The 14,120-nt window shown below is 38.3% G+C and overlaps 1 protein-coding gene across 1 annotated transcript in view; it reads right to left on the reverse strand.

The window, feature by feature from the left end:
• INO80 (INO80 complex ATPase subunit) overlaps window positions 1-14,120 on the reverse strand; it is a 68,159-nt gene that overhangs the window by 17,481 nt on the left and 36,558 nt on the right. Inside the window, exons 25-27 of the mRNA XM_040558309.1 lie at window positions 12,960-13,100; window positions 6,985-7,210; window positions 1,050-1,177 (exon numbers count right to left, since the gene is read on the reverse strand). Of these exons, the coding sequence (XP_040414243.1) occupies window positions 1,050-1,177; window positions 6,985-7,210; window positions 12,960-13,100 (495 nt within the window). The remainder of the gene's footprint in view (window positions 1-1,049; window positions 1,178-6,984; window positions 7,211-12,959; window positions 13,101-14,120) is intronic.

Below are 14,120 nucleotides of genomic sequence, written 5' to 3' on the forward strand. Positions count from 1 at the left end.
AATATTTTCCTACCTGTCATGTATTCACAATCAGAAAATTTTATCATGATTGCTTCTTTGAAACTAACACACATCAAGTCTCCTATTTGCTTACTCAAAAATAGATAAGTCATAAAAGCTACCATGACTAATTCTTCACTGGTAAGGCACAAGGCATGACACAAGATATTTTTTTCAGATTCAGCAAGAACTTCAAACTTTGCTGCCTTCAACAGAAGGCCAGAGAAAGAAATGCATTTCTTTCAAAGCACTCTGAGTACTACCAAAAGGAAACCAAATTAATAATCCTCCCACTAATATCTTTTTAGACTAGCTCTTCTGTGGCGTGGTTGCTAATTAAATAGTGATTTTTTTCTTCGGAGGCAGACTGACTATTTAAATAATGAGTAATGACTTAATTCCTAATTTCTTTCCTACCATATATGTCAGAGGACCTCTTATTATTAATGCCCACTAAATTTCTGCACTGGAATAAGATGACAGAGGGAAACAAGAGTCTGTAAAATGACAAGCAACATGAACAATGTAAAATTAATCACTGTTCTCTCCTTCCTTCCAATACAAGAACACATGGGCATCAAAAGAAACTAGAAGGAAGCAGTTCAAAACCATCAAGTGTAATTAAGCCATTAAGCATTAAGCAATCCCTTGCTACAGGACAGTGCAAAGAACAAAAATTTATGAAGACTCAACAAGCAACTGAAAATCTCATGGAAGAAAAATCCATTTAGGATTACTAAACTACATCTGGCTCGGAAAGTCCTTGAACAGGACACTTAGAGAATAATTGTGAAGTGTCACTATTCATATACATCTTCCCCACACCATTTGCTGCTGTACACTGGTGGAACTATGACACTAGGCTGGGCCTTCAGTCTAACTCTGTATGGCAGCTCTTATATTTTTATATTAATGCATTTACTGGGTATCCCTCAGCATAATCATTTTATGTCAGGTTTGCTGCGTCCAAATTATAGTATTTTCTCCAAAACAATGTTGCTAAATTTGCATCTTCAGAATTTGTCTCATGTAGGCTATAGCTCTCCTACCTCCAGCAAGTCAATCATCCGTGTCATCTGAGAGTAGATGAGAACTCTGTGTCCTTGAGATTTCAGCCGTGTCAATAGAAGATCCAGAGCATGAAGTTTTCCACTGTCAGTGATCAGACTCTCTTTATCTATGAAGAAATAGAAGAAAAGCATGTAACTAATCAAGCCAAAATAGCTACAAGCAACAAGTTAAGTTCTAAGTTTTGCTAGCACTTCACTAGAGTAAGGAGTTGCAATGAAAGAGACATCAACATCTCTTCTGGCTGACGCTAATAGTCATGCTGCCAACAGTAACTTTTGTTTGGGACTATAGGACTATATGAATACACCTACTTTCCACAATCTCATCACAGATTCATCTCCTCATGAATACAAACTTACTCCTTTTTTGGACAGTCATTTCTCTCTCCTAAGGATTCATTCTAACCAGACCAATGACCACAACATGCATTGACAGTTGAAGACATTTCACACATTAAAATGCTGTCCTTTGGACATTTGCTGCTACCTGTTGCTAAGCTTCAGGCTCATTCTTAAATACCTACTTTCAAGACCAAACCCATCACTAACACAGAAGGTGAAAAACAGTTCTCTAGGTCACTGCAAATTAACTGCCCCTTCACAGCACTGCCTTCACTTTTTGTTTTCTCCCTTGCCCTTCTCTTTTTTTTTTTTCTGTTTAAGAAATGCTTCCAGATTGCAAACTTGTAAGTCACTGCAGATATTATATTTTGTGTCTTCTCTATTTCAGCGCTGCTCATGAAGTATTTTTCAGGAAGGAGATCTTCCTGTTTGTACATTCTGTACATAAACTTCAGTAAACAATACACTACGGTTGAAAGAGGATGAAGGGAAATTTTCTTCCAAAAAAATAATCTGTTGGAAAGGCCACTAATGATTCTTTATTCTTTGGGATGTCTGAATTTAGGTTTACAGCCAAAACGGAAAGTTGACAATTGCAGATCGTGCAGGCTAGTACAGAATCCAAATATTTTCAAATACCCAGCAGGTAACGCTTCTAACTGGTGGGCTTCAGAAAATACAACTTGCTGTAAGGCACTTAACAGACACAGAATCACAGAATCGTCTAGGTTGGAAGAGACCTCCAAGATCACCTAGTCCAACCTCCGACCTAACACTAACAAGTCCTCCACTAAACCATATCACTAAGCTCAACATCTAAACGTCTCTTAAAGACCTCCAGGGATGGTGACTCAACCACTTCCCTGGGCAGCCCATTCCAATGCCTAACAACCCTTCCAGTAAAGAAGTTCTTCCTAATATCCAACCTAAACCTCCCCTGGCACAACTTTAGCCCATTCCCCCTCGTCCTGTCACTGGGCACGTGGGAGAATAGACCAACCCCTACCTCACTACAGCCTCCTTTAAGGTACCTATAGAGAGCGATAAGGTCGCCCCTGAGCCTCCTCTTCTCCAGGCTGAACAATCCCAGCTCCCTCAGCCGTTCCTCGTAAGACTTGTTCTCCAGAGTTCTCTACAAGTCTCCAGACTTGTACAATATTTTTAAAAATATATATATGCAAAAATTAATTCATCCATCTGAGCACCATGCATTTTAGCATAGTTAAAATCAACTTCATGCTCATGGAAAAGATGAGTACAGATCACAAATGGAAAACGGTGCTCCTAAAAATGCTCATGAGCATTGCAGGCAACCAAGTCCAACTGTGTCCATGTGCAGTGATATGGCACAGAGGGCTGGCTAAGTTTGATCCTCAGAAGTACAACCACAGGTTTACTGAGGAAAAAGCAGAAGGGTAGTTCTTCTATACTTAAGTCAAAAGATTGTTTTGAAAGAACACACCTAGGTTTAAGACCCCTTTCAGAAAGGCTAACAAAAAATTAGAATTGTTCAGGAAAAAAAAAATCTTCAAGAGTTCTGTGTGTTAAAAACTTTTCCTGTAGTGAGGGAGAACTGAAACATCATCTATTTCATTTTTTTCAAAGAGCAATTGGCAATACCCAAGATTATTCTTTTGGACAAAGGTTTTCAACAACAGAATAGAACTTCATACTAGCAGAAAAACGCCCAGGACCCAGTAATTTATGTTGCAACTGTAAAAACAAGACATGCTACCCTCTTAACTTCCCAATAGAGGAAGAAATTAATGAGGAAAAGTTTTAACCAGAAACATGGCGGATTCTTCAACACTTTAGCATTTCAATCAAGATTTCTTTCAAAATTATATTCTTTTGCTTAAATATAAATAATGGGCCTGATGCTAGAATTACTGAAATCTATATTAGGACATCAGAAGATGCTTCAGAAGATTAGGACATGAGAACTACTGCTTTCTGAATTGAGAAAACATTTGTGCTTCTGTGCCTATCTAGATATGCACTGGTTTCTTCTGATTTGTTCTCCCTTCATAAAGAAAGATCTCATTTGATGGTGATCTTATTGCTTTGCCAGGAGCAAGTATCACAACATTACTTGAATCATTACCAACTACCTCAAGGGATTTGTCAACTGTAGAGCCAAGCCAAGTAAATACTGTAAGGAAAACTCAAGACCGCAGCTCACGTTGGCATTTGTATTAAGTGAAACAGCATATGACACACTCACCTCTAGAAGAGAACTCATTTTCAATTACATACAAATAGTTAATAATTTCATGCATGCCTCTAAGTAAAACTAAGCTTTGAACTTAGGCAATTACATAAAAATGGAAATGACTTAGAGTTATTTAGGAATCCTTATTCATTACATGAAATGTTATTCTTTCCGTTAAATCATAAAACCATGACATTTTGCTTTTATTCTAATTGGTTAGCTTGCTATTTTGAAGTGAAGCAACATGGAAAGTCTAGATAAACAAATGAATATGATTATTAACCAAAAGCTGGAAGGAAACTGAGAGAACAAACAGGGACTGTTCAAAAATCAAACTAGACTGACTCAGATTAACATACTAAGTTTCCGAAAGCAAAATGCTACAGTTTTCCTCACACAGGCATGAATAGGTAGAATTAAGTTTTGGTAACTGGAAATGATGCGTGTCCTTTGCTGCTGGCTCCTTAGGTCTCCATTGTGTAAGTTACTATTTTTAAATTGCAATAAAATGCAAATTACAAGGGAAGAACTTATTTGTGGATGGTTTTACAGTCTGAAAAGCTCACAACTAGTTAACAGTTCATAATTTGTCTAGTATCTCAGCATCAGAGCAGACTGCACTGAGAAGAAAGGTTTTTCTGAGGACAGCAAAATTAACAAAACTAACAAAAAAAGATTTGTCATCTCTGGAAGAGAAAAATGTTTGACTTTAGCCTGGCAACTTAAGTGTGCTATCTTGATACCACTGTGTTTTCCAAACTCATGTTTTTGCAAGCTTAAAGCCTGCCACCTAGTGCTTCAAAGGACAAATTCTGTAAAGCTGTAACAAAAACTATTCTACTTTTTTCCTCCGCCTTCAGACAGTACCACAATTATTTAAAAAAGTATATTCCATCTCTAGTTTTTCCCATTGCTATTTCTCATCCCCTTTTACCTTGTGGGAAGAAAAAGGCTTCTTTTATTAAATGGGGTTTCCAAAATTTGCAATTGTACATTTTAATCATCAGTGAAAGCCTCCAGTAACAATATGTTTTATTTATTTATTTAAATAGCATCATCGAAGGAACTTCTAAAATTTTAAACCAGGCAGAAGATGAGGTCCTGGACTGCACCTCAAAGAAACTGTCCCCAGGATGCAATTTTGTGATCTTTTTCAGCACTGACAAATGACATAAACAATTGACAACCAGAACAAAAAGACAGTAACTCTGAAATCATACTCTATGGTTTTTAATCTAAAAAATGTTCCTGCCTCTGGCCATGGACAATAATTATCTACAAGAACGTACTATGGGATCTTACGGCATGGGAAGAACAGTTAGAAATGATTATGACTTGGAATAACCCCAGTCAGGAGCACTGGCCGATGACTGCAGCTGGGCTCACAGCTCTCTGGAGAATGAGAAAGTGCCTCTGGACATGCAAAATACAGAGGAAAGAGAGATAAAGTCTGGGTTCCAGTTGACACCCCTGGTTCCCCTCCCGACAGTCTGCACAGCACAATGGGGTCAGTGAGGAGCTAGCTGGCTCTCACAGTAAACAGCCAGCGAGGCCGGTGCTTTTTATCGATGCTAAAAGGACTCAGACACTTCCTGCCATTTAATCCAGGACCATTTTTCTTTCAAAGAACAGGAAAAGCCTCCAGAGATTCCCACAGTGATCGCAGCTGAGCCTGCTGCCAGGGTACTGGGAACGCCGAGTCTCGGACAGGATAGATCAGGGTTAGGAGAGAAAGGTTTCCCCTTTGTTCCTGTCACCTATTTACCATGGACCTTCACACCTACGGTTCCATTTTCCACTTGCTAGATTTCAGCCTTGTAAATGGCTTCGGCTTCTTCAGCATGTCAGTCACTTTCTGTAATGCACCGTGCCTGCTTCTGCATGTATAAACACAGCTGTCTTGTTGTGGTATGTGCCCTCTCCTCTTAGTATAAGTTTAGGTTTTAATGCAACTTTCTACCTAATTAAAACACAGCTGTATGAAACCACTTTTTTTCATCCACTTTTAGCTCCAGCACTTCCCAAATGAAGCCAGCTTTACATAAAACACTCATCCAAATGATGTTCTCAACCAAATTCTTTGATTCTTCCTTGTGCTTTGAAAACAATTTGTCAAAACTTGCACATATTCACTCATTCCCATAAGTGTCTTGTACCCTATCTTTATTCCTCTATAAATTTTTGTTGATGACTAAGTTATCAGTCTCTTCATGAAAAAGCAGCCCTCTAATTTTATGTTGGCTACTTTTCTTCAATTCTCTATTCATGTCTTCTGTCTTAATTTATCCCTTCATTATTTCCCTCCTTTCTGCTGCAGTGATTCATCTAAGTAATTGATAAACAATTGAATTCCTGAAGAAAACATGCATTCCTGAAGATAAACATGAATTCCTGAAGAAAGGAAACTACAAAATCAATCATTAAACATAATCTAGTGCAAACTCATGAAAAATGGTTTCTCTACTAGGTAGATACAAATGTGCATGTTCTTCAAATAACTCCACATACTTATGAGGTACCTTCATAAACCGGACTGTAGCAAGCAAAAGGCCATTTTTCTTTTACTGTACTAACTTCCCTTGCCAAACATCCTTGACCCAAAAGGGTCTGGGAATAACTTAGGATCTGGCAGTGTAAGCTGTTTTTCCTCTTGGCTATCTCTCAAATCTCTAGTGCTTTCTGCAGAATTCTGTTCACTGTTCAGGACCATCTTCCAACAACTTGATCGTGTCCAGTCTATGAAAGTCACTGCAGTATTGGCAATCAAATTCCAGCAAATCTTTAGCTACTTTAGCCTATTTCCAGGAAAAAATGTAATGCATTTATGCAATGGTATCATTTTCTCACTTTACTAGGAAGTATGAACAAGTCATCTTTATTTCAACTGAAACTCAATAATCCCCCATCCTGTTTTCTAGGAAAATTTCCTCTGAACTTGGTGCCCATACCTGTCCTGCTCCGGGTAGACTGCTACAAGCAGTCTTTATCCTTTCACTAGGAAAACCAACAAAAGCTCTTTGATCAATACAAAGGTCTTCCAACACACCAGGAGGCAAGCTATGATCATTACTTTTCCTGCAATTTTCTTATCTCCAACCTCAAAGTAGTATTTGGTTGTGAGAGTAGACTGCACTTTATTTATCAAATTTACCTCTTTCAAGAGGCTTTGAAGACTGACATGCAAAGAGAGGTTTACTGCTGACAAAGGATGTGAAATCATTGTGTATTTTAAGATACCGGGGTTAATTTTCACTTAAGGTGAGCAAGCAAAACACAAAACAATAAGCAAGCAGCATGACCTCCAAAGAGCAGATGGCCATATTTATCTCATCTCTCTGCCATGACAACCTCCAAACTTACCTGGTATCCTGATAAAAGACCAGCCATTCTGAGGCCTGATTCCCAACAGTCCTCCTGGATATTCTGGGAAGAACTGGGAGCATTGCTTCAGCCAGTCAGCTGCTAGTTCAGGGGCTCCATTGACTACACACTGCTTTGCTTCAAGACTTCCTCCTTCCCTTAGTGCCCTGCGCTCATATTCTGCGCTTCGATCGTTGCAATAGAACTCCAGTGGCACAGCTGTTACCTACAAATAAAATCATAATTGACATTCTTATTCAGGTTGCCCTCATCCCCTTCCCCAAATTCCCAGTTCAGTTACCTCCCCAGTGGTTCAAATTTTAAAAGCCAAATCATTACTGATGGGTACAAATAGAAAACAACCTTAAACTGGTTTACAATAAGGAAAGATGCAACATCTTTCCACCCCACAAAAAAAGCCTCATGAATGATAAGACAGACCATTTGCATTTTAATACAGTGTTTTGTGCCAATTCCTACACAATTGATAGCAAAGCTGAGAGTAAAAGAATAATGTCCTTGCTGCATTTTGCTACTTTTTTTTTTTTTAATTTCTGCTCTTCATAATCACGTATTTACCTAGCAGAGATGAGATTTACAAATTGTCCTTAACAGAGATTCATGTGATAATTTCAAACGAGGAAGAAATTGATATTAGAAAGGAAAAAAAAATGAATGGGAAAACAGATACATTTTGGCTCTGCAGTTGTTGGACTTGACAGCTGATCTGAACAAAGGTGGGCCACAGAAACCACACAAGCAAGCAGAGGGTGACTGTCTTTTGCTTCTAGCCCTTCTATGAATTCCTTGCCCTATTACCTTCTTCAGTATACACAACGCAGCTAGACAGACTGGTGTTGCAAACACAGGAACTCTGATTTCAAGCCATGTGAATTATTCTGGAACAGCTCCAGCTCTAACTTTCCCCCTGCCTCTGTCCCACCCACCCAAATCTGGACAGAGGGTGGAAGGTCCACCTTAGCCATACAGCTGCCTGCCTTACAGCCACCTGCTGTAAGGTCCTGGAGTAAAGAGTCTGCCCTACAGACAAGGCAGTCCTTTGTGCAATCTATGGTTTCCTCTTCTTTCTCCCTTACCAGGAGGTAAGGGACAATTTCAAGATACCATCCTGAGATCACACATGTTTTGACTACTGGCCTGTGGAGCAGAAAGAATCAAGATGAACGTTGAAGCATCATAAGAGACAAGGAGCACTGTACTACATAATTTGATGTGTGTTCTACTTTTACGAAAGAGAGGACAGGAATGGAGCTTGAAAAAAGTCAAGATTTGTAGATGCAGTGATCTGCAAATTTCTTTCATTCTCTCCAACTCATTGAAGTAATGAAAACCACAAGAGAAATTAACAAAGCCAAGGCACACACCACAACAGCCTACTGAGCTGTTTTTTTCTTAAAGTACTTCACCCACAGATAAACCGTATGATCCCCAAAGGGTCACCACTTTCACTCAAATATAAGTACATAATTCACTAACACAAAAATCTTTTCAATAACATGCAGACTGCCAACTTCTTCCTATCTTTTCTGAATGGAAGTCTGGTTTGGGCTAACATTGTGTGGTGTACACAAAAGAAGGAAAGTAGAAACTTTCACATTCTATCAAAAGACTTAGTAATGCATTGCAAGCTCATTTAAAATTAAACTAGATTTTAATACTACATAGTTAACCTTACAGTATGGAATTTAAATGGAGAACTTATAAATTTGCAATATTTCATAGGTTACCTCACTAATATAGGAAGCAGATATGTTACTACTTTAGAAGTCATTGTTGCTTTTATTTCAGAAGTTAAAAAAAAATCATCATCCAGGTAGATTCAAGGAAGTTACAAGCATTCTCATGAGTCCTAACACCATGGAAAATGAACACACTACCTAAAAGATTACGAAAAGCATTTAACAAATGGAACACAGAAGAAATCAGTTGTCAAAGTTTTCACATTTGAAAAAAGGCAGCAGAGCTGCATAGTGAGAAATACTAGGGGAATCTGTAGGATTTGATGCTGAACAGTAAGCAGATGAGTTTCTGTAGAATTGAGAAGGTGTGGGAATTTTGTTGATAATAGGACAACTGAAACTTTAAGTGCAGTGAAAGAAGCACCTTACTATTGCATCTTTTGTGTTTTGGAGTGGGGAGGAATTTCTTGTTCAAGCTTACTCCAGTATGATGCAACTGACCGCTACATATTGAGAATAATACATATAACCTTATAGCATGCCAATAAAAACCTTCTAATGGCTTAACTAAATGCTAAGCAGTGAAACAGTTTAAACAGCAACAGTTTTACATACTGCACTTTAGAACTGTGTGATGGAGCATCCCATACCTCAGGACAGGCTGCCTGCTATCTTAGATGCTAGGTACTCCTCTCTGGACATACACCAGCTAACACAAGGTAAAAGACATTAAGCAAGATCTTCTTGATGGAAGCCTGTGGTCTACTCCTGGTTTACGGGAGCTCTTCTCATAAGAATAAATTCATCTCGCTAACAGTTACCTTTGCAAGGGACAATCTCTTGTTTAAAAAGATTCATGAGCACAATTATAGGACATATTGAAACAAAACCAAAAAAGCATACAAAATCTTAGCAACAATTGTAAAGCCATTGTTCTGCAAGATGCCAAGAGCTATGTTTATGCCAGGATGGCTTATAGGTCTACATGCAGTTGCATGCAACACTGCAAAGTGAAAGGCACTGCGTTAAGTAAGGCTTTATACACATTTCCACCACTCACTAGATAGTGTTGGAGCTGATGCTATCTTGTACTGCCACCTGCAGTCAAAGTATAAGACTGTCTTTTGTGTGAGAGGGCAAAACCTCTCACAATTCACAGTTCAAATCTTGTTGCCTCAACACTGATGACCACTGCAAACTACAGTAGAGAACTGCATTGTTCCCTTTAAGGACACTATTAACCATCACATTTCTGTTTGTATTTCTTTACTAGATAGACTAGATGAACTCTGCCTCAGTGCAACTTCTGCATTAACATGAACAAAACTTCCCACACAGGAAGGAATAACACCTGTGTGAGACTGACTAACATCTGAGGACATCAGACCATTTTCACTGTCAGCTCCACTTTTTTTTAATGCACACACACTAATTCAGAGCTCTGCATCTTTTACATTGCCTTACATGAAAAAAACAAAACATTCTGAAACAGGTCAAAAAAGTCTTCCATTTAAGCTTGTTCGTGCTCCTACTCTTACCATGGCCCTTTTGCCATGGTTCTTTTTTTTTGTTTCAGTTTCGTTTTTGTGGTTTTACTTGTAATAAAAGGTTGAATACACTCCTTAGTACTAACGTATCCTTTATCAACATATTCTTGGCAAATCCACAGAATATAACGGTCATAGCTCAGAAATATATCCAAAATCAGGGTGATAGGGATATATGAATGTATTACCACCTTGAATTCAGTAGCTTAGTAATTTTAAAACGTTTCCTGCACTTACCTCCATGCACAGTTAATCCTTCAGACATTATGAGATTCCCTAAACCACTCCTCCCTGCAATACCCGTGACACACTGGGCTCTGTTAAACTGCTAACCTAAATCAAACCATATTACTTTAAAATTAATAAATCAGCTTCTTAATGAGAATACAAAATTCATCTTCTAACTTATTTTGGGGGAATTGAGGCCTGTCTGTACTCAGGAAAACAGCCCCTATAGAAAGAAAACTACAGTGCTAAACACCCCCTCTCCACTAGTCCCCCCCACCCCGATAGCTGCTACACAAACATACGCTCCTATTTCTATCATTCGCTCCATTAACTTCCCAAAATTCATCATAGGTCAAACAACAACAGAAGGCTATAGTTTCTGAGAACATATGTGCTCTTTCTGCTGTTTCAAGTCTTGTACACTCCTGTCAAAGGTTTCTAACAAGCGTAAAATTAAGTCTTTGTATTCCTAGAAACAAAAAGCCATGCCTGCACTTAATCATTTTTCTACACCAGCCAAGCCAAAAACAAGTAACTTTTATTCAGTTGAATAAATGTCAGATAGAATCTCTCCTTGCCTTTCCCTTCCCCTTCAAACCCAGCCTTCTGAGCCCCTCTCTTCCCTTCCTAATGTATAGGTAGTATTCAACACATTCTTCAAAAGTAATTCAATTTTGAGCACAAAGAGTGACAAATTAAAGGATTGAAATTTGAAGGAGAAGGGATTTCTACAATTTGCTTTCAGAGTAACTGCTTGTCCTTGAACCAGGTAGCATGTTGTGACCAGGAGGCGGTATGAGACTTTGGAAAAAGTTGGGTTCCTGGCCCCTAGAACTGAAGGCTATGAATTCAGCTCAAGGAGCAGTATATAGGTGATAAGCAGTCCTAGATGCCATCCTCCCTTCTTCAGATGCCAAGATATTATACATACATGCAGCCACAGTTGATCAAGCTGCAGTAACAACATCAGTACTGGTTAAGGAATGTAACATCTGGATGGTCTGGCAATAAAAGTCTTCTGTTATTGACCTGGTTTTGTATATACACATAGCATTAAAATTCCTCTTTAAATGATAGGGATTTTATTGGCCTGATATTGCTTCAAAGTAACTGGAAGCAGATGTCTTCGTTCTTAGCCCCACTGACACCCACTTTTCAGTTAAGGTAGGGCTTTCCCTCAAGAGCAGAGGGTTGACCAGGAGAGTCCTGGGTATGTGACAGTATATGGGAAAAAAATTGTAAGACTACTTATTTCCTACAGGAGAGAGAAAGTTTTTTGTTTTTTATTTGAGCATGAAGCAATGCAAGACAAGCCTATTATATTAATTATTGTTTGTTGATTTGGAGTTGATCATTTACATTACTTAATTTACCAAACTAAGCTGAGAACAGCACATAATAACATGGTAAAGAAAAAGAAAAATCTAGGGGCAGGGAATGTACCAAACTAACTACACACTGCTTACTTGGTGCTGCACAGCTTCAGCTTTCCTGTTCTTAAGAGGACCAAGGACGTGCCCAGCAGCCAGAGACACTCCTGCGGAACTTTATATCTCACCCAGCATGCCATAAAATCTAGCACAGCGTGGCATCCAGGGCATGTTTATCTTACTTTTAGCTGTTTCCTCAAAACTGATGTTCATCAAGGCGATTAGGAGAAACAGTTTTCAGTGATTTATCTTTTAGCGAGAGCATGGGTCAGAACCTCCTTTTTCACAAAAGGTTATTCTGAAGGTGGAAACTCTCTATAGATATGCTTATCTATTATGATGACAAATGGTAGATTCAAGCCCAGATTTGAATCATAAGTACATTTTGTTCAGCTTTGCCAAGATCTAGCAACACAGAATTAAAACAATAGCCATAGACTTATGAGGGTCTCCTGTGTCAGCCAAGGAAACTTCAGCTAAAGTAATTTCAAAATTTGGTTAATAGTTGATAGATAATCCCAAGCAGTACCACTTAATACCCAGAAGATTTAGGAAATGTCAACTCAGTCCTTATATACCACAATTTAGTGTTTCTTTTTCGGAGCATAAGCTCACGCAACTAGAGAAACCAAACATCCTTTTCAAAAAAAGCATTACTCCTCAGCTTCCTCTGTCATCAGAGTTGACCAAATGATCATCCCAATCAATTTATATCATATCTACACCCGCTTCAAATTATATGGGAAAAAAATCTACTTCACAATCTCTTCTACAATTTTACTGCTTTTGGTATTAGGAGAGAAAGTGAAATCTACGTATCTCAGAATAACTCCTGTTGGGTGCATCTCACAACTTTCCTTTTCCCTTCAGTACCCACTGCAGTCATTTCCCCTATGAAGTGACTTCCCCTATGAAAAAAGCACTATAGAATACAGTAGCAAAAGGATATCCTCACAACAATTTTACCCAACCAAAAGAAAGTAATAGATCATCCTGTTCCTAAGACACAATTCTAACAAGATTTGAAACACAATAGAAAATACATAATTTACAACTTAACTTGGACTTACCCGTGGGCTGGCTATGCACAGGAAGGACGGCAGCTCAGTCACCTGGCAGCACCGTACACATGAGGTAGCTGATCTCCTTCGATGTATGACATGATCTGAATAGCCAGTAACTGCTTTACAGTGGCTACTGAACACAAGGTTCTAAAAACAAAATTAAAATTAAGAAGTTATTATGTCTGTAATGAAAAACTCCTCTCAAATCTTGTAACCACCTATGAAAAACACAGGAAAAGAACATTCACCAAGTATTTCTCTTGGAAAGAGGAAACTCTATGTATCTTCCACAGTGACAACGTACAGATCTCTGCAATTACCAGAAATCCTGCAATGGCTGAAATCAGAATAGCTCGTATTCATATTTGCCTTTATGCTCTATTGGAACTAGAAACAAGTTTTTCCTTTTTTGAACCCTTTGACCCTAGCTTTTCTAATGAAGGAAGTACAGGAATATTCTAATAGAACCGACCCTCAAACCATTTTCTGGCTGTTCTTTTATCTATTCCAAAGCATGGTCAAAATGAAATTTGGCAGGAAAAAAAATTAAGACACTAAGTAACACTGGGCTGGTGTCTCTGTACTTTCATTTTTTCCAGCCTTTCCTTGTCTTCCTGAGCAAAATGGCTTTGAATTTTATCCTAAAGACTTCCAAGGTGCTGGCATGATTACTGACACGTATCAACATACCCATGTGTAAAACTTGTAATTTGCAAGAGGATCAATGTCCTTTTCATATAGTAAAACACACTGATCGTCTCAAGGGACAAATGGGGGCGTTTCATTGATGTTGCAGTTTAAATCAAGGACAGTTATTTGAGGATGCTCTACTCTACACAGAAAAGTAACAGAAAACAAAACTAGATTTTCTTTGCTTGCATCAGCTACTATATTTCCTTCTTTATTGTAAATATCCATGTCAAGCAATTAAGTAAACTGCTTATAGACTAAGCCATTCTTACTACTTAGTTTTTATTCTAACTCTTCTATATTGATATCAACCAATTGTTATATCATACATAATTATGACAGAAAGAACACGAGACCATTATTCTGAATTCTAGAGGAAACAAGCAATCAAAAAGAAACATTAAGAGATAAACTACCTGCTGTCTTCATGACAATTTTAGCAGTTCACTTAAGTAAAATGTAAGCAACACCTAAAGC

This window comes from Cygnus olor, chromosome 5 (assembly GCF_009769625.2).
Source record: "Cygnus olor isolate bCygOlo1 chromosome 5, bCygOlo1.pri.v2, whole genome shotgun sequence".
Lineage (NCBI taxonomy): Eukaryota > Metazoa > Chordata > Aves > Anseriformes > Anatidae > Cygnus > Cygnus olor.